This window comes from Acinonyx jubatus, chromosome E2 (genome assembly GCF_027475565.1).
Source record: "Acinonyx jubatus isolate Ajub_Pintada_27869175 chromosome E2, VMU_Ajub_asm_v1.0, whole genome shotgun sequence".
Lineage (NCBI taxonomy): Eukaryota > Metazoa > Chordata > Mammalia > Carnivora > Felidae > Acinonyx > Acinonyx jubatus.
Genome location: NC_069396.1, coordinates 33,975,273 through 33,996,641, shown reverse-complemented (window position 1 = coordinate 33,996,641; position 21,369 = coordinate 33,975,273). Strand labels below are relative to the sequence as shown.

At 52.7% G+C, this 21,369-nt stretch overlaps 1 protein-coding gene across 3 annotated transcripts in view; it reads right to left on the bottom strand.

Moving 5' to 3' along the window:
* Nucleotides 1–227: 227 nt before the first annotated feature.
* ZNF423 (zinc finger protein 423) overlaps nucleotides 228–21,369 on the bottom strand; it is a 332,614-nt gene continuing 311,472 nt past the window's right edge. For all 3 annotated transcript variants that reach the window (XM_027044455.2, XM_015084023.3, XM_053210830.1), the window contains one exon: nucleotides 228–928. In XM_027044455.2, the coding sequence (XP_026900256.1) occupies nucleotides 899–928 (30 nt within the window). In that variant the 3' untranslated portion in view covers nucleotides 228–898. The remainder of the gene's footprint in view (nucleotides 929–21,369) is intronic.

Here is a 21,369-nt window from a genome sequence, read left to right as displayed (position 1 = left end):
GATCCCTTCTGTTCTGACTTCTATGACCACTGCCACCTGATCCAGACTGCATGTGTCAGGTTACTATGTGTCCTCCTTCCTGAGGGAAGCTGGGTCTATTGTGCGCAGGTCCCCACAGGCACATGTGATCCCAAGGGGACTCTCGTAGGGACACACCCTATGGGTGACGACAGCCCCCCCCTTCCCCCCAGAGCCCCAAGCTGGGGAGGAGAGAACCAGGCAGCAGATGCTAATCGCATGGATTCCCTTTATTGAACTGTACTAGTTACTGCAGTCAGATTAAGTCACATTTAAAAGCAGACCATCCAGTTGCACTGAAACCGATTATATTCATTACATAGTTTTAATCACTGTCCGGTGAACTGGCAAATCCAATCAAAGCATTAGTCTTTAATTAAAAAATTAAAAGGAAATATTCAGACAATAGCCAAGCAATCACATCACGATGCACAATTACCTAGAATTGCAATTAAAAAGTAGTTAACCGAAGGGGGGGGGGGGGTAGGAAAGAAAAACAAGAAAGAAAAAAAAGAAGCAAAGGAAAAAAAAATCACACTAATCCTTTTTTAAAAACTATCAATATAATACATGAAGGAACAAAGGACAATAGCCTCAAAAAGCGGGTTTCTCTAACTCTAGAAATGTAGTCTTCGGCGGAAACTCTAAAAGCACACTAGCTGTAGCAGGACAATAAAAAATACTGAGCATGGAATACTTTTAATCTCTGCCATTAATATTCATTTCCAGCTGCTTATAATAGCAGCGCCTCATGGCCAAATCATTAGAGTTTTACATCTGGGTTGCAAATGACACTTTGATTGGATGTAATGTTCAAATGGCCCTCCCCACGGCGTCTCCGGCAAGCCTTCTGCGGAGAGGCGTCCTGTCGAGCGGTCCCTCACTGTGCGTGCTGGCTCATCGTGTGGTTCTGCAAAGGCGAAGAAAGGAGACACGCATGAGGGCAGAAGAATGGAGAGCAGGCCCGTCCCCTCCCACTCAGTGCATTTACGCCGGGAGCCACAGAAAAGCGTCTCGATTATTACAAAACAAAATGCAACAAGGAAAAAGTGCTCGGGGGACACAGCTGCCAAGACGCCACGTTGCTCTGGGGCTCCGGGATGAGTTCCTGTTGCTGCCAACCTGGGCTCTCTATAAATTGTTTTTTTAAAGACCGTTCAGGCCTTAACCACGGGGGCTGGCTATAGGGAGGGCGAGGGGACATGCCAGGAGGAGGCTGGCAGGAATTAAAACCTTCCTTGCTCACCTCTCTCCGTCTCCCTTTTGCTCTGATGAGGAGGAGCACACTCTTATCTGATTGCCTGCAGGCTTTCCCCAGAACCCCCTGTCGGTCCTCCAGGGGAGCTGCTCCGAGCCTCGCGGAGGGAGACAGCAGATGTGCCGTGCGGCTCTCTGGCCAAGAAACACCCGAGTGGCACAGACGTGTTGAGGCAGTGGGCGGCAGTGGTGCCTGCGGCCGAGGACGGGTCACCCAGCGGGAGGGCGCCGGAGGAGGCAGCCTGCCAGCCGGGTCACGTGACAGCGCTGCGGCCAGAAGAGTGTGCGGTTTGCCCGGATTGCCCGAAACCGCCTGGGCGTCCCGGGTCCAGGTGGGACCCTCTGGCCAAACGCTTCCCTCTCACCATAGCCCATGGCATTTCTTCCCTGATGCCAGACGGAGCAGACCAGCGGCGCTGATCTGTTTTCAGAGGAGCCATTGGCCTGGGGCCGGGGGTGGCATTCGGCCTCCAAGTGTGATTTTCTTTTCAATGGTCCCTGTTCTAAATCCAGACCCATCTTATCAAAGCCTCAAGTAGTGTCCAACCTCATGCCACCTGGAGAAAGGCAGCAATATCCACCAGAGGCAGAGGAGCCCCTGCTTGGGGGCAGCACTGGACCTCCAGTCATGAGGAGCAAGGTCTCAGGGGTGCCCCTGCCTCCCAACAGCTGGGCGCCCCAGCCCGCTCAGGGACTCCTCTGGGGCTGGGAGCCGCCGGCCTGCAGCTCTGCAGATGACCACCAGAGGTCAGACGCGGCGCTGCGTCTCTCTCCCGGGCTCCAGGTCTGAGCTGTGAGGGCCACCAGAGAATGTCGGACGCCCAGCTTTGCCGGGGGGCCTGGAGCCACCTCCGCTCCCTGGCCCAGGGCCCCCGTGGCAGCCCCCTTCCCACAGTCGGCACTGCTGCTGCCTTGGTGGTGATGTCACCAACCCCTGCGGCAAGCTCACCGCCAGGGAGGGGCAGTGCCCTGTCCGCTCGCAGCAGATGCCTGCTGATGCCCGCAGCACAGAGCGCCAACCACTGCTGTCCTCTTTCCTTGGGCTCCTGGGTACAGGCCACATGGCTGGTGCTTGGCAAGCACACGTGCTCTGTGCTGTTAGAGGTACATTTCTTTCAATCCCCACAATAGCCTTACAAGGTAGGACGTGGTTAAGATGAGGATATGGAGGCTCAGAGAGGCTCAGTTACCGGTTCAAGGTCATCCAGCTAGGAATCAGGCAGGGTTGATCCAGGCAACTGGAATCCAAGAAAGCAAGGGCCTTGGGTGGGAAGGCAGGCTTCCCAGCACCCCACAACTCACGGGCATCCCAGTCCACAGATCATCCACACTCCACACCAGGCATGAGGACAGACTCTGCCAGCGAGGCCTGGCACCTCGGTGGGGGTGCCACGGACCCAGAGGCACAAGGCAGGTTGTCTGAGGCCACAGATGGGATGCGGCGGTTTCCATGGGAACGCCCACCCTCCAGCCCAGGCACCTCTCCCTGCACTTGTGCACGGACAGGCAGCCAGTCCTGCAGGGAGCCAAACCCACCCTACAGCAAAACATCCTCCTGGCTTCCAAGCCTTTGCTGATTCACTTCTCACTTCCTTTCTCTTTCCTCCCAACCAGACCATGCTTGAGGTCCTCCGGGCACCTAGTCACTTGCCATCCCTCCCTGCAGCGCCCCCAGGCCTTCTGACCCACCTCCCACACATCTATGTGCTTCCCCAGCGCAAGACTAGCCTCCTCTGCTGAACTGCATCACCTCCTCTCCTAGCCCCACAGTGCTTGGCCCAGGGCTGGGCATGCAGTGCCCAGTGGTGACATGACAGGCACAGCTGCCCAGGAACGATCGGGGGTTTCACTCTGCCACCCTGCCAACAGCCAGTCAATTAACAGTGCCACGTGGCCAGGGTACCTGGGTGTGGTCAGTCCTTTATCTGTGGGGGGATGGGGAGGAGAGAGGGGAGGAGGGAGGTTAGGAGGATAAACATATACAGTTCTTTTTCTGTCCTCAAATTATGGTTCTTGGCACCAAGTAGACACCAAGTAAATATTTTTGAATGAATCAATGGAAGGATAAATAAACGGCTAAGTGTACGGGTAGGATGTTGAAACATGGAAAGGGGAGAGGGCGCTCTGAGTGGAAGACACAGCACAACACAACACAAAGATGTGGAGGCTGGAATAAGCCTGGCAAATGCAGGCACCAGAGGGATGATCCCAGCACAGAGGTACATGGCGGACCGGGAGAGATTTAGGCCCTGAATGTCCCTGAATGTAGACTCTGTTCCATAAGCAACAGAAAACCAGACATGATATTTGATCTCTACAAAATCCTCAAGGACCACCCACCACTACCATGGGGGAAAGGGGGGTGTCCAGGGATCTCTGGATAATGAAACAGCCTCTTGTCAGGAGGCAAGCACAGGGCCAAGAACAGGGCCAGTATAACACACGTGGTCCACACTGACTCATCCACAGGCTGCTGGCACAGAAATCCAGGAGGCAGGATCCTATGCTTAGGACCACTGGTCAGGAAAATAAGAGAATAAATGCCACCTGTCAGATGAAAACCACAGTGGGCCTTTTCTCTTAAGGAGCAGTAGCAGGCAGTTCTTGAGTGAGACTCAAGAAAGAACTTCCTCAGAGAGAGTTCTGAGACCGAAGGGTAAAACTTCCTTCCTTGAAGTTCTACAAGAACAAAAGCCCAGGATGTCATAGCAGATGGAAATGTCGAAACTTGATGCCCCAAGGGGACCGGGCACCAGAATTCATGAGGCACTGCGTTATTAAGTACCTGCTGGATACTCTGCTCTGGGTCAGGCACAGAGCAGGGTAGGGGAAAACTCCAGCTGGGCCCACCCCTCTCAAGGGGCTTGCTGGGGGGGGTGGGGATGCTCAAGAACACAGACACCCAAACGTTTGTGCGGGATGAATGGTGCAGATGGTGGCTCAGCAAGGGAGAACGGTCCATGCCACCCAACAAGAGTGTGTGTGCTGGGGGGTGCTGAGGAGGCCAGGTGTTTGGCTGGGGAGGGCATGGGCTCCTCCACAGCCTGAGGGCACAGTCTCTGGAAGGGCAGGGGGGTGGCGGGGACCTGTCACCAGGACTCACCAATCACCCAACACACCTGTGCGCTGAGCGGCTCCTGGCAGAGCCACGGCCGATCGGCACAGGTGAATACCGAAAAGCCTCGGCTCCTTCCCCGCGGCTAGCTGCTGTGGTTCGAGGGGCGGGGGCTTCATCAAGCCGTCTTAAAGAGCCCCTTCCACCCGGCATGGCTCTCACAAGGGCATTTGGCTTAATGTCTATTTCTCTGTTTATGCCTGTGCTATATTTAGCCCCTTCAGAGAAGGAAGAAAATCGTTTTTTAAAGATACTACCAACCCTGCAGATAAACACTTCCCAGCACCATAAAGGCCGGGGGTGGGGTGGGGGTGGGAGCCAGGAAGGACTGGAAGGCACCCAGAGGGGAGGCCTGGCATCCACAAGGGCCTTTCTGCCTGCCAGGGAGACGCAGGTGTGGGCCGAGAAGCAGGTGAAAAAAATAAAATGGGGGTGGGGGGAAGGGAGGGAGGGGATGGGGCACTGGTTTGAGGCTGAGATGCATTCACTCTGCAGAGTGCACTCGGCTCTCAAGGAGAGAGGTTTCTGCTAGGACCTGTTTTGGGTGCCTATGCCTGGCGCACTGGGTCACCTGCCCCGGGCACATAAGTTCCTGATGGGTGAGGGTGTGGCAGGCCGGTGGGTGCTATAGGTGTCGTGTCTGGGGTCCTGCTGAGACCTCTATCCGCACAAGTTGTCAGCAGAGCGCTTGGGTCCAAGGAACCTTTTGTTACACCCTTGCCTTCATTTGTATGGCCATTCATTCATTCATTCATTCATTCAACAAGCCTTCATTGAATCTGCTGGGTGATAGCCACCTTGCTTGCTGCTGGGATTCAGCAGCCAAACGATCCCAACCTAGAGCCCAAGCCAGGGTGTGTGCTGAGCACAGAGGAGAGTGCTAGGAGCACAGGGCCTGCTGCTGGACCTTCCTCCCTAAAGCACCGACACACGCCTAAGTGGTCCAGTCGGAGGTTCTGTCGTGGGCCCCTTCTGGTCTCCCCGAAACCAGGAGGCATCCCTGGCCCAACACACACTGTGCACCTCAACAATCACACACACACATGGACACAGTGTGCCCCTCCCTAATCTGCAACAGGGGTTCCTTCTCAAGGTCTTAGCTCTGCTTTCTGTCCCTTTCTCTGGGACCCTTATTGGTCTCCTTATGGCACCCACCCCCAACAGTGTCAAGTGGAGGAGACCGGAGGCACTGGCTACCTGCTGGCCTGGATAGTAGTGTCTGTGAAGTAACAAGAGACTTCTCCGCACACCCCAAGATGCACAGGCACAGGCTGGAGAGGAGTTCTCTGCACTGCATGTCCCTCTTGGACTGCATTATTAGCTGCAATTCCTGTGCTCCAGCTACTTTGATGACAAAACGTAAAGTCCTAGCACGTCACCTGGCCCTGAGCAAGTGCCCTGTTCTCAGTCACCACTGCCCGGGGGATCGCAAGTAGCCTTAGTGGGCTGAGACAGGCTGAGTCCTGGGTTTGAATTCTGACTCTGCCACTTGATAGCCATGTGGCCTTGAGCAAGGTCCTTGACCTCTGGACTAGGGGGAGGGGCAGTAACAACAGAACCCTCTTCCCAAGCGGCCCTGAGGACTCCGGAAATTAACGTGCACGCACAGCTCCCAGGCTTGGCCAAGAGAAAGTGCTCCATAAATGGTGTCCAGGAGAATCTTCCTGAGCAGACAAGGATCTCTGTGAGAGAAGGGCTGTTTGTTCCCTCCTTGGATCCTTGGACCCCCTTGGCACCAAGGGGTTCAGGGCTTGCAGTGTGGGCCACACGGAGTTTGATGATCCGAACAACTATGCCTCTCCCAGCTCCTCCTCCAAGGGCTGGCAGGATCTGAGGAGTGCTCCAGAGATGTCAGAGTGTTGGAGGCTCCTGTCTCTGGAGCAGCAGAAGGAGCAGCAGAAGTCTGCTAAAGGTACTGTCTCCTCCCCATAACCCCCTGGGTATAGCCTCAGTCCCACAATTCACTGCTCTCCCTCCCGCCCCCCTCCCCCTGGGGGCAGAGTGAGGTATCTGGTGAGGAGGGGAGGCTCAGGGAGACTCTGTGGGGGAGAGAGGTAGGCACTCATCCACTCATTCAGCCACTCATTTACTCATTTCTTCCACAGCTGTTCACGGACTCCCTGTGTGTCAGGCCCCCAGCCAGGCACTGGCACACGGAGTTGAAGGCTGAGCCCTCTCTCTTGAGGAGCTCACAGTTCCGTGGGGGCAGGGGAGCCAGACTCACACACCCTCACTCTTAAGGGCCACCAGAGAAGGACTGGTCCCAGGGCTTTGGCCCTCACATCCCTGTGGCAAATTAAGGGTGCAGGAACACTTATCCCCCTAACACCTAGAACGTCTTACCTGCCCTCACCTGCAGAACCCACCTGGCTTCACCTTGACCCCACATCACCTCTCTCTGGCTCTAGGTTGGGAAAGAGGCTGTGGTGGATGGCCTTTCTCCCCACTGCCCACCGCTAGGCTACTACTCCTTGGCAGGCTGCAGCCACGGTGGCTCTCACAGGCCTGGTCCAAAAATCTGCCTTAACCATGGGAAGATATTCCCTCTGCTTCCAGGGGAAAAGGTAGACACTTCAGGTTAACATTGAAGCCATGTTTCAGCTAAGTGAGATTCTGATGTTTGTTCATTGAACAAACATGGAGCCTGGCCCTGTGCAGTGCAGTAGGCATAAGACAGAGAGAGAATAAGGTACATCTTGGCCATTTACAAGCTCACGGCCAAAGGAGGGGACGATATTTTGCAAAAAGGGACTAGGGAAAGAGGACTTCTGAGAGGCAGGTGCTTAAGGAAGAAGCCAGCCTTCCAGCTGCACATTTGAGGATGGCCTGGTTAGGGTTTGCCCTGTGTGTGTGTGTACGTGTGTGGGTGCATGAGCACAGTTTTCCAAGGAGAATGATCCCCCCGGAGAATGGTACAGAGGTGCCAATAAAACTGATAATGATCACAGCTAACATTTATCATGTGCTCACTGTGTGCCAGGCACTATTCTCAACCCTTGATTATACTAACTCATTTAAACCTCACAACCCTGGGAGTTAAATACGATTGTTATCCCTATTTTACAGATGAGAAAACTGAGGCACGAACACAGAGAGCATGGAGATCCTGCAGCTGGTGACAGCCGAGCCAGATCTGCACCCATGCAGTCTGTGTGCAGAGCACACTCTTACCCACGGCGCCGTTCTGCTTGTGAAATGTGGAAAGCACAGCATATGCTGAGGGAACAATGAATAATTCAGCTTGGCAGAAGCACAGGGTATGTGCCACGGAGACAAACCTGGAAAGGAAGGTGGGGGCCTTATTGATGAGGCTCCGTGATGCGAGACGAGGCAGTTCGCCCTTAAATCTGGGCCATGGGGAGCCATCGAAGGTATTTGAGCTGTGGAGTTACATGAAAGGGACGGAACAGGGAAAAGCTCACACCTCCAGCCAAAAAGGGGTACCAGCAGGGCCTTCATGCCCCCCACCTCCCTCTGCTCCCTTCCTGGGTTCCACCTCCCCCCTACCCCCAACACTCAAGTTATACTTCTCCCTTTGGTGAGGGTACAGACACAGACAGCCCTGCTTCCCTCTCTGCTGTGTATCACCTGGGTAGCCCCTCTCTGCTAGTGAGCACTTATTTTTAGAAGCGTTTGACAATCGTCCAAAGGTCTAAGACGAACAGATGGCCTGTCTTAAAGGCTCGTATGTTCGCTAGTTTGCACTTCTGACAAACGGTAAGCGCACTCGAGAGCACGCCATAAACAGCACTGAATGAATACTCAGAACACAATTTAGCTAATGCACGTCATTAAAATTAGGAGTGAGTGATGGCCAAGGTTCCCTCTAAATGCCTGCCCGGTGATGCAGCCGCTTCCCCGGGGGGCCCAGGCTGTGACGTGCATGCACCCCGCGTCCCCCCCATGGCCCCCACCCAGCGAACCACCATTTACACAGACAGCAGATCAGGGTTTGCCGTATGAAGTGATACCCCTCCTTGGCATCAGGGTCCGGGGTGAGGCTAGGGACCCACTGGCCTGGGACAAAGCCCTGGAACATCCTCTGAGGCAAAAGCAAGCTCCCCCCCCGCCCCATGCTCGGGGATGTGTGCAAGGCTTTCCCAGTCCCGTCTCCCAGACAGCGAGACAGGCTGTCGTCTGCCACTCTAGAGCAGCAGGAAGTGAGCGTCGCACCCGCTTAGCCGGGGAAGTCTGTCTCTCGGGTGAGAGCCTCAATCCATCCGGAACTCCTGGCCTGCAGGGAGATTCCAGCTTCCAGGGAGCAGCACGGTTGGCTTTGGCAGGGGGATTTGCCACTTTCTTTTAGAGCCAAGAGCAGGAGCAGATTCAGGGCCCTAAATGTCACCTGAAAGCTTTTGTTGGAGGTGTGACTGTTGGGTTTCCGGAGCCCAGGCGGGGAGGCAAGGGGCCCTCTCTAATGCCCCTCTCGCCAGTGCCCTGCAGCACCCAGAACACAAAAGAGCCCAGCGGGGTGGCCTGGCCAACCGCCGGTTCCATGAGGTGGGAAAACATCTTTCTTTGAGTGAAAGGAGAGAAAAGATTGTTGTAGGGGAAAAAAAAAAAAAAAGCCCAACGAACTCCCAAAGGGGCAGGTTCTGTACTGCTGTGCTTTGGAAATAAAACCCACCAGAGAATAGATTATAAGGAGGGAAACTGCAGCCTTCTATTAGGAGTCTGGGCCGTAAACAGGCTCCCATTCGGAGGCACCCAACAAAACAGGGAAACTAATAATACCCGTCTGGAGGGACAGTAGAGTCAGGGGAAGCACACTTCAGAATGCAGTGCTTTCTGCGTGCAGGGTGTCACAGGCCAGCAACCAGGTGACTTCAGGTAGTGGCTGCATGAAAGGCAGCGGGAGTTCTGTGGTTGGCTGCTTAGAGATTTGCCCCACCTTAGCAACAGAGGTCACCCTGACCCCGAGTCCTGCAATAATTGGGCTGAGGCCAATGTTGCTATTTCTCCAAAGGGAGGAGGGGTCCCCCATGGTTGGGCCCCTTTGGGTTGGGGTTCCCAGCAGACTCGGGACTAAGGAGTGAGAATCAAGGGTTCTGGCAGTGGTGTACCAAGTGACCATAAATCCATCTATGGACCTTGGCTCCCTCCTGGTGAGGACAGTGAACTGGCCGGTGTCACCTGCAAGTCCATTCCAACGGCATCAGCCAAGAACCTGCTTGGAACCAGGCCCCTGGGCTATAGGTCATCTCGAATAGGAATTAAAACACACCCTCAGGGGTGCCTGGGTGGCTCAGTCAGTTAAGTGTCTGACTCTTGATCTCGGCTCAAGTCATGATCTCACGGTTGGAGAGACAGAGCCCTCCATCAGTCTGTGCTGACAGCGTGGAGCCTGTTTGCGATTCTCTCTCTCCCCCTCTCTCTGCCCCTTCCCTACTCGTGCTCTCAAAATAAAAAAATAAAAAATAAATAAAACATGCCCTCAAAGAGCCTGAGTCTTTCAGACTCAAAGAACCAGACCCCTAAAAGATAGGATTGCAGCCTGATGGACTCAAGGCAGGGCAGGGCAGGAATCCAAGCACGCACCTCAGAGCCTGGGGAGAGATCAACCAGACCCCCTGAAACTCCAGTAGAATGGCACTAGGTGGATAGGTCCCCAAGGCCAGAGAGGGGTTTTTCTCCTCACCTCAAAGTGCATCTGTGGTTCAAAGAGCACACACAGAATACTTTGGGGAGACTGAGGCCTCCTATCAGTGTGGGCACCAAACTCACAGTAAATGTAGATGTACTGGAAAAGAACAGCTGAGATCCAGTAGACCCAACTGTGGTGAGCAGGGCTCCTCTGACTGGGAGCAGCAGGGCCTGGACAGGGGCCTCCAGCTCCGGGACCCAGTGCTGTTGAGTCCACCCTGCAAGAGAGTGCAGCCCAGGCCAAGTGCGAGGCAGTCAGGTGTGGTGGGGACTGTGTCATCCCAAGAACCCAAGCCTTGTTGGAAAGGGGTAGTCCTCCTCAGATCCAGGCTAGTTTTTTTTTTTTTTAAAGAGTATTTATTTATTTCGAGAGACAGAGAGAACACGAGTGAGGGAGGGGCAGAGAGACGGGGAGAGAGAGAATCCCAAGCAGGCTCCAAGCTGTCAGCACAGAGCCTGATGTGAGGCTCGAACTCACAAGCTGTGAGATCGTGACCTGAGCGGAAACCAAGAGTTGGATGCTTAACCTACTGGGCAACCCAGGCGCCCTCAACCTAGTTTTATAATGAAAACTGAAATGTACATTTAAAAAAAAAAAAAAATATATATATATATATATATATATAATGTCTCGATGTTTAAAGCACCATGCAGGCCAATCAAACAATGTTTGCCAGAGCCACACAGGAGCTCCAAAATGGCCATCTCAGACAGAAGGGCCAGCGAGCCCTCCCTCCACCACTTGGAGAGGCCAGACCACGTGTGTCCTATCCATCCTCTGAAGGGTCTAGATAATCATCCCTTCGTACCTTCTTTCTCCCAAAGAACTTAGGAACCCTCCCACCCATCATCACCCACTGACTGTGTCTCAGGCATTGTGGGGTGGCTGCACCTCGGGGTGCTTGTGAGTGTAACATGGTACACAGAGCTCCTCCTACTTCCCACACCCACCTCCGAACACAGACACACACACACGCACTTCACAGAACCCCCGGTCACACGCACGCACACTCACGCTCACTCACAGATACCCCACAATCCCATGCACACATATACACACACACTCATGGATAACTCCCAGTTACATACGCACACTCATAGCTATCCCATGCACACGCTCACAGATCCCCCACAATGACTTATACACACATATACATGCGCTCATGGAAAATTCACAATTACACACACACACATCCATGAATATCCCATGTACAGACTCACTCATGGATGCCCCATAATCACATGCACACGCACATATACACACTCACGGATACCCTACAATTGCACACACATACACAGAGTCACATATATTCTATATGCATGCATATACGCACACATGCACATACACTCACAGATATCCCACAATCCTTAGCACACACATGTACATACACACTCATAGGCACACACACACACACATAGACATTACACTGACAACGTGCCACAGAGTGATTGAGGGGTTGTCACATTTGGCATTTCGTCTCCCCTCAGTGTGCAGCTAACCTGTCCACACTCACACCACCACTAGGACCCTCTGGAAGCCCCCATCTGCCAATGACCCAGGTTCCCTCCAGGGCTCCCTCTTCCTGGCAATTGGAAGCTGAGAAAATAAAGTGCCCATGAGAGGCGCAGCCTGCATTCTGTCCTCGAGGGGCAGGGATCGGCAAACTCTCTGATTAATCTCCCAGCGGGTTCCAAACACAGCTAGAAATCCAGCCCCCTGGACACTGTCCTGACAGGCCTGCCAGGGCTCCCCAGACCTCCTTTCAGCTCCCCAAATGGGCCAGGCACTTTCTCAGCCTTTTGTGGCTATTCCCGCCGCCCAGCCTGCTCCCCCAGTTTCTCAGACCCCTTCTCATCCTATCTGAGTCCCCTCAGAAAGGCCTTCCCGCCCACTCAACGAGGGGCCGCCCATCCGGCGCAACGATGCATCTGCACAGCTGTCCTTCTGGCACTTTCCTCAGGCTGCAGACCTGCCTGTCTCCCTGTCATGGCAATACCTTCACCAGGCCGAGCGCGGCAGGCAAGGCCCCATCTCTCAGTTCGCTGCCGTTCCCCCCATGTCGGCTCAGAGCCTGCACTTGCTACAAACTCGGCGAGCATTTCTGAAATGACAGCCAGCAAGCAACGGTGGCGTAGCAAAGCCTCCACTGACAGGGTCAGGGAGACAAGAGGAAGCAGAGCTGCCCTGCTCCTCCGCGTCCCTTGCCCCGCCCTGCCCAGGGCATGTTACGCTTTTTTCTTAAAAGCGGACGGATCCTTTGAAGACATTATGCTAAGTGCACCCAGGCAGTCACAGAAGCACTAATACTGTGTAATTCCACTTCTGTGAGGTTCCTGGAGTAGTCAAATCCAGAGAGACAGAAAGGAGACTGCTGGTTTCCAGGAGCTGGGGGGGGGGGGGGGGGGGAAGTGTTCAGTGGGGACCGACTTTCCGCGCTGCAGAAAAGTTTCCTGGATGGTGGAGATGGTTGCACAACAAAGCAAACGGACTTAATGCCCCTGAAGTGTTCACTCTGAAATGGTTAAGATCGTAAATTGTACGTCACGTGTATTTTGCCACAATTAGAGAAAACAACTGCTTTTACCACCTACAGGCTAGGTGGGCAGGTGGGAAGGAGCGAGGTCCCATTCCACACACACAGCCAAGGTGTCCAGAGCCGTTCCTGAGCTGTTGCCCTCGCACCTCTGGCTTGAGGGTTGGAAGCTGGAGTTTGCACAGGCTGTGGTAGTGAGACACAGCCTGTGGAGGCCTCGGCTGGATGGTGGGGCGGGGGGAGGACGGGGTGGTGAGTTGCAGCACCATCCAGGGGGCACGTCACCTGCCAAGCACTGGCTGGCATTGGACGCCAGACCTTCTCTGCCTCCGTGCTGTACGGGGCTTCCCCTGCCGTGACTGAGTCTAGGCTATTGTCAATGGCCCGGTTTCCAGGGCCAGGCCACGGAAGAACACAGGACCTCAGGGGGCTATATAAGTGGGGACTCTTTCCCCCGAGCAGAAGGGGATGAGGCCTGCTGCGGAAAGGCCTCCCCAGAAATCTTATCAAGAGGATTGGGGCTCTGACAGCTTTCAAACCTTGCCGGATGGAAATGACCATGCTCTCCTGGCTGGGTAGGTAGGAGGGTCAGCATGAGGCACACTTACAGGCATTAAATATTTTGCCACGTTGGGAAAAAAAAAAGTAGGAGAGAATCGTTCCCTTTAATTTTTCCAAAATCTTTCCAGGCCTTTACAACTTAAATTTTTATTCATTAGAATTTGATGAGAGGCGCGCCTGGGTGGCCTCAGTGGGTTAACCCTCTGACTCTAGCTCAGGGCTTGAGTTCACCGTTCATGAGTTCGAGCCCAACGTCAGGCTCTGTGCTGACAGCTCAGAGCCTGGAGCCTGCTCCGGATTCTGTGTCTCCCTCTCTCTCTCAAAAATAAATAAACGTTAAAAAAATTTAAATTTGATGAGAAAACCCAGCTCTAGATATAGTCACATTTCACAAGCCAAAAATCAGGACAAATAGCCAATGACTGGGATGGAATACTTGAAATCCAAGCTGTCCTGGAAAATCTAGGTCACACGGTCACTAATTATACAGAACACATATGTCCAGGTCCCTAAACTAAGCCAGTGCTTGTAGGTTTTATAAATAATATTTTAAGACTTTGATCATGTCCATTTCTACTTTCCTCCAAATTTTTGCTAAATAGGAAACTTTCCTGGGTCATTGAAATTTCTAGAAAATTAACTCCTGTGGATGGAGAGCTGTTCTGGCAGATACTCTGAGAAATATGGCCTATCACCCTGCAAAATGACTTCTGGAGCCCACAGAGCCCAGCTCCCCTCACTGACAGACCCCCCAGGCTGCAGGGCCAGCAATTCTGAAGGTGGACCTAATTTGCTGTGATGAATTGTAGGCATGCCCCAGCAATCAAAACTGCAGCTGAGACCGATTATATTTAATGATTGCGATGGTTCTTGTGGAAACACGTGGGTGTATACCTTTGCCCGTTTGAAAAAGTCCAGTCTGGCACAAAGGAAAGGGCAAATGTGATCCCTGCTACCCGGAATGTCAGGGGCTGCCCACTACTCAGGAGCCGGTCCCCCTGATGGGGCTGACGAACGTGGTGGCCCAGCCTGCAGTACCTTGTCTGCCCTTCTTGTCTATACTCAGCTTCCAACCAAACTGTGGGCACATCATCACTGCCCACACACCTGCCCCACCATGATCAAGTAGGTCCGCGTTATACTTTTGCTCCCACTACCAGGCAGAACTAACTTGCTGGTTTCCATGAGGCAAACCAAGAATCATCTGTATCCCCAATCTGTGTGTGTGTGTGTGTGTGTGTGTGTGTGTGTGTGTGTGTGTAAGTAAGTCCATTTGCAATTTTAGGGCAGAGGGAGAGGTGGGTAGCAGGTAAATATGGAATTCAGAGCATATCAGGAAGGTGTCATGAAAGCAGTGTAGTTCCTGGCACTTTCTTAGCATTCGATACTAATGGATGTATAGCTAGCTGGTTCGCTGGCTGGTTGAATGGATGGATGGATGGATGGATGGATGGATGGACGGACGGTTAGAAGATGGATGGCTGACTGGTGGCTGGATAGATGGATGGATGAATAGGTAGATGGATGGATGATTGGTTGGTTGGTTGGTTGGCTGGATGATGGATGGAAGATGGATGGATGGATGGATAGATGAGGAATGGATAGATGGATGGATGGGTGGATTAGGAATGGATGGACAGATGGATGGATGGTGAATGGATGGACAAATGAATGTATAGGTAAGTAGATGGGTGGCAGATGGATGACTAGTAGGAGAAAGAGGAGAGCATGAATACAGAAGTAGGTAGTTGGGTGGATGGGTTGGTGGAAAGACAATGGGCTTTCAAGTCCAAATCCCACTTTAGTCACTTACTACATATATGACAAGTCACTTCACTTCTCTAAGTTCCTATTTCCTTGCCTAAAAAGTGGGATGAATGATACCTACCTCATAGACTTGGTATGAGCTCCAAATTAGATAACACATGTAAAAGGTTTTACAACATGTAAAATGATATACAGATGTTCAATATTATCATAATGAATACTAACCATGAGGTTCTGCCATCACTGTCAACTCGAAAGCATGGATGACCCTACATTTTTGATGTGGCACCTTCAGCAGGAAGGATGGGGAAGACTAAGGTAGTGCCCCAGGTCAGGGATGCAGCTGTTGGACTGTGCACCTAGGTCTGGCTTAGGTGGGGACTGGTCCCTGAGCCACACGTGCCTCCCCTGCTCAAACACACAAACCATATAGGTGGAACACACTTCCCATTTCCCCTTGGGCTCCACTTCTTCCTGAGTATTATCCTTTCCCAGCCTCAGCTATCAGGTCTGCAAAGTGGCGAGAGTAAAGGGCACTTCTAGTGGTCCCAGGTTGTTGAGGCACCAGTGGAATAACATTTGCAAAGTGCGATGTGTTGCAGCAGAGGACTCAAACTTGGAGCTCAGAGGGTGAACCAGGTGGGGTAGACCAGGTGTGGTTGTGTTGAGCCAGGGAGCACATCCTTGTGTCTAAAGGGGGTAGCTGATTGCTGTCACCAGAACTATGGTCCAGGGGTTACTGGGTCTGATTCGTAGAAAAATCAAGAACTCTAGTGTAGTGGTAAAGAGGACAGAACCTGGGGCCGATAGCCTGGCTCCAGCATTGACCAGCTCTGTGGTCTGGGGAGTTTGTTAGACTCTTTGTGCCTCAGTTTCTTTATGTTAATAATAGAGGCATTATGAGAATTGAATATTTAATGCTTAAAAGTGCTAAGAACACTGTCTGACACTTAATAAGCACTACCTATATTTAGCCACTATAATTATAGGAAATCTCCATTTTGAAACATAGACCACCATTTAAAGACCCCGATGTCCCTGGCCATGGGCTGTAAATTTTCACCCTTCACACTATAAAAATGGTCAATGTTACTACGTAATAACTTTTCCTTGTGTGTATCTCCTCCCCTTCACATGACAGGAGACTGGTGGGGTCCTTCTCCATCATTCTGGAGCACCCGATGGGAAGGAAGGAGATGGTATACTCCTGTATCCCACTGGGAAGCCCAAACCCTACCCCGAACAGTTTCAGCATCTTGGGGCCTCCTTACCTTCTACCATACCTCCGGTCAATGCTATATTTTATCCAAGACCCACAGAATATAAGATGCTCCAGTATTTGATGTATCACAGCAAACAAACAAATTTAAAAAAGACCAATTAAAGTGTAACACACGTGAACTATTCTAATTTAAGAGATGTTATCATGAGAAGTTGTGTATCTAAAACATGTCAGTGAAGTACGGTAATACCTAACAATATATTGAGCTCCTACTGTGTGCCCAAACTGGGCCGGCTCTTCTTCATACATACACTACCTTTACATCTCCGATTGTCCCCCGTCTTACTGATGAAGAAATGGAGGTTCAGCAAGGAGAAGCAGCTTGCTACCTCATGCAATGGATAAGAAGTGGTGCTTGGATTGGTGCCCAAATGGTCCAGTCTTCAGGCGGCTTCCTCCCCTCTTGCTGTCCCCAGCCCACCCCTCTGCCTCCTGGTGCCACCGAAAGGAGACACCAAACCAAAGCCGTCACCTGCCTCCATGCAGAACCTAGTACACAGGGGATCTCACTGCAGCCCTGGACCGGCCCCAGCCAGTCCATGTTTGATTTTGTCTAAACTCCAGAAGCAAAGCGAGTGGGGCCATGTTCATTATTGACACAGCAAAATTAATTTCTGCCATCTCCTCCTTCTCCCCTCTGCGCCCGCCCCCCTCCATCCCTGCCTCTCCTGTGAGTGCGGATGCGCGGCTGCTGCCTGGCGCTCCTGAAATGCCAACTTGCATTTCTCATCATTAATTTCTTTCTAAATGTCATTAGTAATTGTTCCTGCTCGACCAAAGAGTGCAATCCAGGCTCCCGCCAAGAGCACCCGGTTCTTGTCTCTCAGCTGGTGGGGGCCAAGCCTCCCCAGCCATGCCTGGCCCCGGTACCTTTGCAGGAGGCAGCCGGCCTGGCTCCCAAAGAGTTGGGAAGACAGACTGCTGCATCAAAGGACAAAGCAGGCCTCGTTTTTAACATGGGCGGACTCAACAACAGGAAAAAGCCTGCCCATGGTATTCGGTGGAGTGGTTCAGTGCTCAGCCTCTGCAGCCAGGCTGTCTGGGTTCAAGCCCCATCTCTGCCATTGCCTAGCTGTGCCTCAGTCTCTTTATCTGCAAAATGGGGAGAACAACAGCATTGGTTTCATATAACTTTCCTGAGAACTAAATAGGATAATCGATGCAGAGGGCTCCCCACAGTACCTGGGGGCTGTTTCTGTCACTGCTGTGCCATACCAGGGTTAGGTCAGCTCTTACTAGACGTGTGACATGACATGATATTGTGTCTCCGTCTGTCAAGGTGGGACAACATCACATCAGTTCTATGTCAACACCATCCCCTCCCGTTAGGCCCCCCTTGGCTGGGCACTATGTGCCTTGTTTCATAAACACTATGCTGCACCCCCATAACGAGCCTCCAGGAGAGACAGCACTAGCCCAATGTCCATGGGAGGATGGTGAGTCTCAGGAGAGTCACATGCCCAGGGTCTCAGTTACAGCAAGAAGCAACTCTGAGGTTCACACCCTCCAGACCCCAAGGCCCGTGTCTTTCCTGTAAGTCGGGCTGCTTCTTTGTCTAAGTCAGTGGGAGGTGGGGAGGCAGGGCTTTGTAAGGGGTCAACCTCTGGGAGCCCTGGACCAACCCGACACCCCATTATGAGTATTACTATTGTTTCTAAGAAACTGAAGGCATTTGGTCCGGGCTGGGACAGCTCTGGCAAGGGGCTGGGCTCCCGGCACACACAATGGCCGCTGGCTGGAGGCTCCTGGCAGCTCCCCCGTGCCCATCTGTCATGATGGCACGGTGCCCCTCTTAAGTTGGTTGGCCCCCCGCCCTAGGGCATGAATGACAGGCTCTGATGGGCAGACAGGCAGCCTGAGGCCGATTCCAAGTGCCATCTCTGCCCGGAGCTGAGCCTCGGGGGGAGCCCCCCCAGTCCCCACCTGGGCCTCCACACACTTCATTGCTCAAGCGGGCAGAGCCCCGGGTCTCGCGAGGGCATTTTCGCATATCCCGGCACAGGCTCCTCCCAGGGCCTGTTTCTCTTTTGCTCCTTGTACGATGACCACGGTAGCCACTGCTCACCCACCCCGCCCAGAGAGGGACAGTCACTTGCCCTGGACCCACACCACCTATGAGTCATGTTCTAGAACTCTTGCTCTCCTGGGAAGGAAGACTTGCCTGCCCCCAGCACCTGGCCCCTGGCACCCAGCCCCCAGAGGCCTGCACTTGGCTCCTAAGGGGTGGATAGTCACCTTCAAGCCCACTGCCTCAGCCTTGGAGCTAAGAACACAGATATTAGTGTCAGTCTGCCTCGTTCACAGCTCTGCAACTCTAGCAGCTGTGTGACCCTGGGGAGCCTCAGTTTACCCATCTGTGACATGGAGATCATAGGATCCCACACTTGGGGGTCACTACGAGGTCTCAAAAGACTACATGTCTGAAGGGAGGGATTCAGGCTCCAGTAAGCATTCACGAAACGTTGTCTCATTTTTACTATGTTGGGGTGAGGGGCTCAGGCCTGCGCTCCAGGCTCGGGAGGACAAGGAGCCATCTGTGACCACTCCTCAGTCTTCTCCAGATGCAGACCCTGAACTGCCACACACAGTCCCTCAGGAGGCTCAGCCGCCCCAAGTGGTAGCAGTGGTAAGAGATGATGATGCGGATACACTTTACTGTGAGCAGGGAAGGCCATGCCCCCCAGAAGGGTAAATAGATCAAGAGACCCAGTGTCTGGAGGCACAGTGAGAAAGGGGGAGATCCCGGGCCCCCACACCTCCTGTGACATCACAGGGACCCAGTTGGCACAGCAGTCGTGTTAGGTTATGTTTAGCTTACGATAAGATTGAACGACACACAACATGTTACACTATCTTATGCCGCAAACGTATAACAGACATTCTTTCTGTTTGTCCTCATCAGTTCTCTGTTCCTCTCCCCACAACAGGTGAGGGACTTAGACCTCTGTGTGTCTTCGACACCTGCACACACCTGGCACATAGAAGGGGCTCAGTAAACACTCATGGGCTACACTGAGCACATCCATGCACGACGCACTGAATGAACGAGCGAATGAAGGGGTGAACCAAAAGCCCACGTAGTGCACGGGAAGGGGCTGTCATTACCCCCCATTTACTGAGGCCCAAAAAGGATTAGTGACTCGCTCAAGATCACACAGCTGCTCCCAGGCTGCCTGTCCACAGGTGTGGGCTGCATAGAATTCACACTGAATAGAACTCAAGCTGCGGAGGGCTCTGGTGTCCTGCCCTCGTGGGGAAGGCAGGACACACAAAGCGATCATACCCTGTGATTCCTGCAGGAAGCCTTATATTCTAAACGCTTTTCACACATGAGGTCCCATCTTCACACCCACCCGAGGCAGTGGGTCTTACCCCACTTTACAGATGAGGAAACTGAGGCTGGGGAGGTACAAATGTCGGCAATGGAAAATAATGGAACCAACTGGGGGCTACTCCAAGGCAAGCAACAGGTTCTCACTCCCCAGAACTACTGTCACCAGGCACCTCCCTCTTGCTCCCCCAGGCCGAGCCCAGCTCAGCCCTGCTCTCCCAGCAGCAGTGGGTGGCAGGGACTGGGCTGTCTTTAAAGTGGGACAGAGGTAGATGCTGCTACTCAAAGAAAATTCAGCCAAAGAGTCAAATGCTAAGTATGTGCCTAGAGCACTTTTAATTTTTAATTATTATTAGTTATAATTATCTGGCTGGATCTGACGGCACAAGCACGCAGGCAAGGAAACTGGCTCGTCGGTTACCCATCTTATAAGGACCAGGAATTTAAGAACTCAGCTCCTAGACTCTGCAACCCTAGATTGCAACCCTCCTGCTTTTTCTCCCTTCCTTGTTTGTGTTCTTTTTCCTACTTCCCAGGGACTCAAAAAATATGGTAAAACATGTGGGGATGGATGGATGGATGGATGGACGGTTGGATGGTTGGACGGATGGCAAGCAGAGGGAGTTTTCACGTGCCCGAAACTCACATCTGGGTGGGGATTCAGGTGTAGACCTAGTTATTATAATCTGCATTGGCAAAGGGATCAAGGGGTTAAACCCAGGGCCAGAGAAGACAAATGAGGGGGAGTCAGGGAGGGCTTCTCAGAGAAGGGACCACTTAACTTGGACGCTGAAGCCCAAGAAGAAGAGAAGGGAGTCGAGATTCTTCTTGAACAGAAGGATCAGCAGGTACAGCGCAGCCAGGAAGCATCCAACTCACTGAACAGGCTGGGTAGGAACAGTCCAGAGAACGAAGCAAGAAGGTGTTCCCCCACCTCCAGCCCCACTGTCCTTTTCTCTGCTCCTTGGACGCCCCAAATCTGTCCATGCTTCTGAGTCCTTACACTGGCTGTTTACAACACCTTTCCTGGAAGGTCCCCAGCCCTTCCCCCCACTGGCTCCTTCTCAACCTTCAGGACTCAGGTGAAATGCCAGCCTTCCTTGGCCACCCAGTCCAATTTCTCATTCTCAGCATTTTCTCACCCTTGCCCAGACACACACACGTGTGAGCACACACGCGCGCGCACACACACACACTCATTTTCCACCACCATACAGTGTTTTACTGTTCTCAAAATTCTAGTCTAAAATGACCTAGTTTATGTGTTTATTGACTTATCATTGTTGTCTCCCATAGACTGTCAGTTGGGGGAGAACAGGGACCACGTCTAGATATTCACAGTCGCATCCTGGGCCCTGGCGGTGGTGCCTACCTATGGTTGGTACTCCATAAATATTCTTAAATGAAAATGGAATGAGAGTGGGGCACCTGGGTGGCTTAGTCGGCTAAGTGTCTGACCTCAGCTCAGGTTATGATCTCACGATTCGTGGGTATGAGCCCCGCATCAGACTCTGTGCTGACAGCTCAGAGCCCGGAACCTGCTTCAGATTCTGTGTCTCCCTCTCTCTCTCTTCCCCTCCCCACTTGTGCTCTGTCTCTCTCTCTCTCTCTCTCTCTCTCTTTTTCTGAAAACTAAATACACATTAAAAAAAGAAAAAGAAAAGAAAATGGAATGAAGGGAAGGGTCAACTCAAATGTTCTCAAGAGCGAAGGAGGAAGGGTCCCAACGGAGCTCAGACCATACCCCTGGCTCACAGACACCTCCCCCTGGCCGGATACCAGGATTCAGCCTGGCAGGGCCCAGCTCACCCCCCATTGGAAGGGCTCCAGGTTGCTTGTTAGAATACCTAGCTCTGCTTTT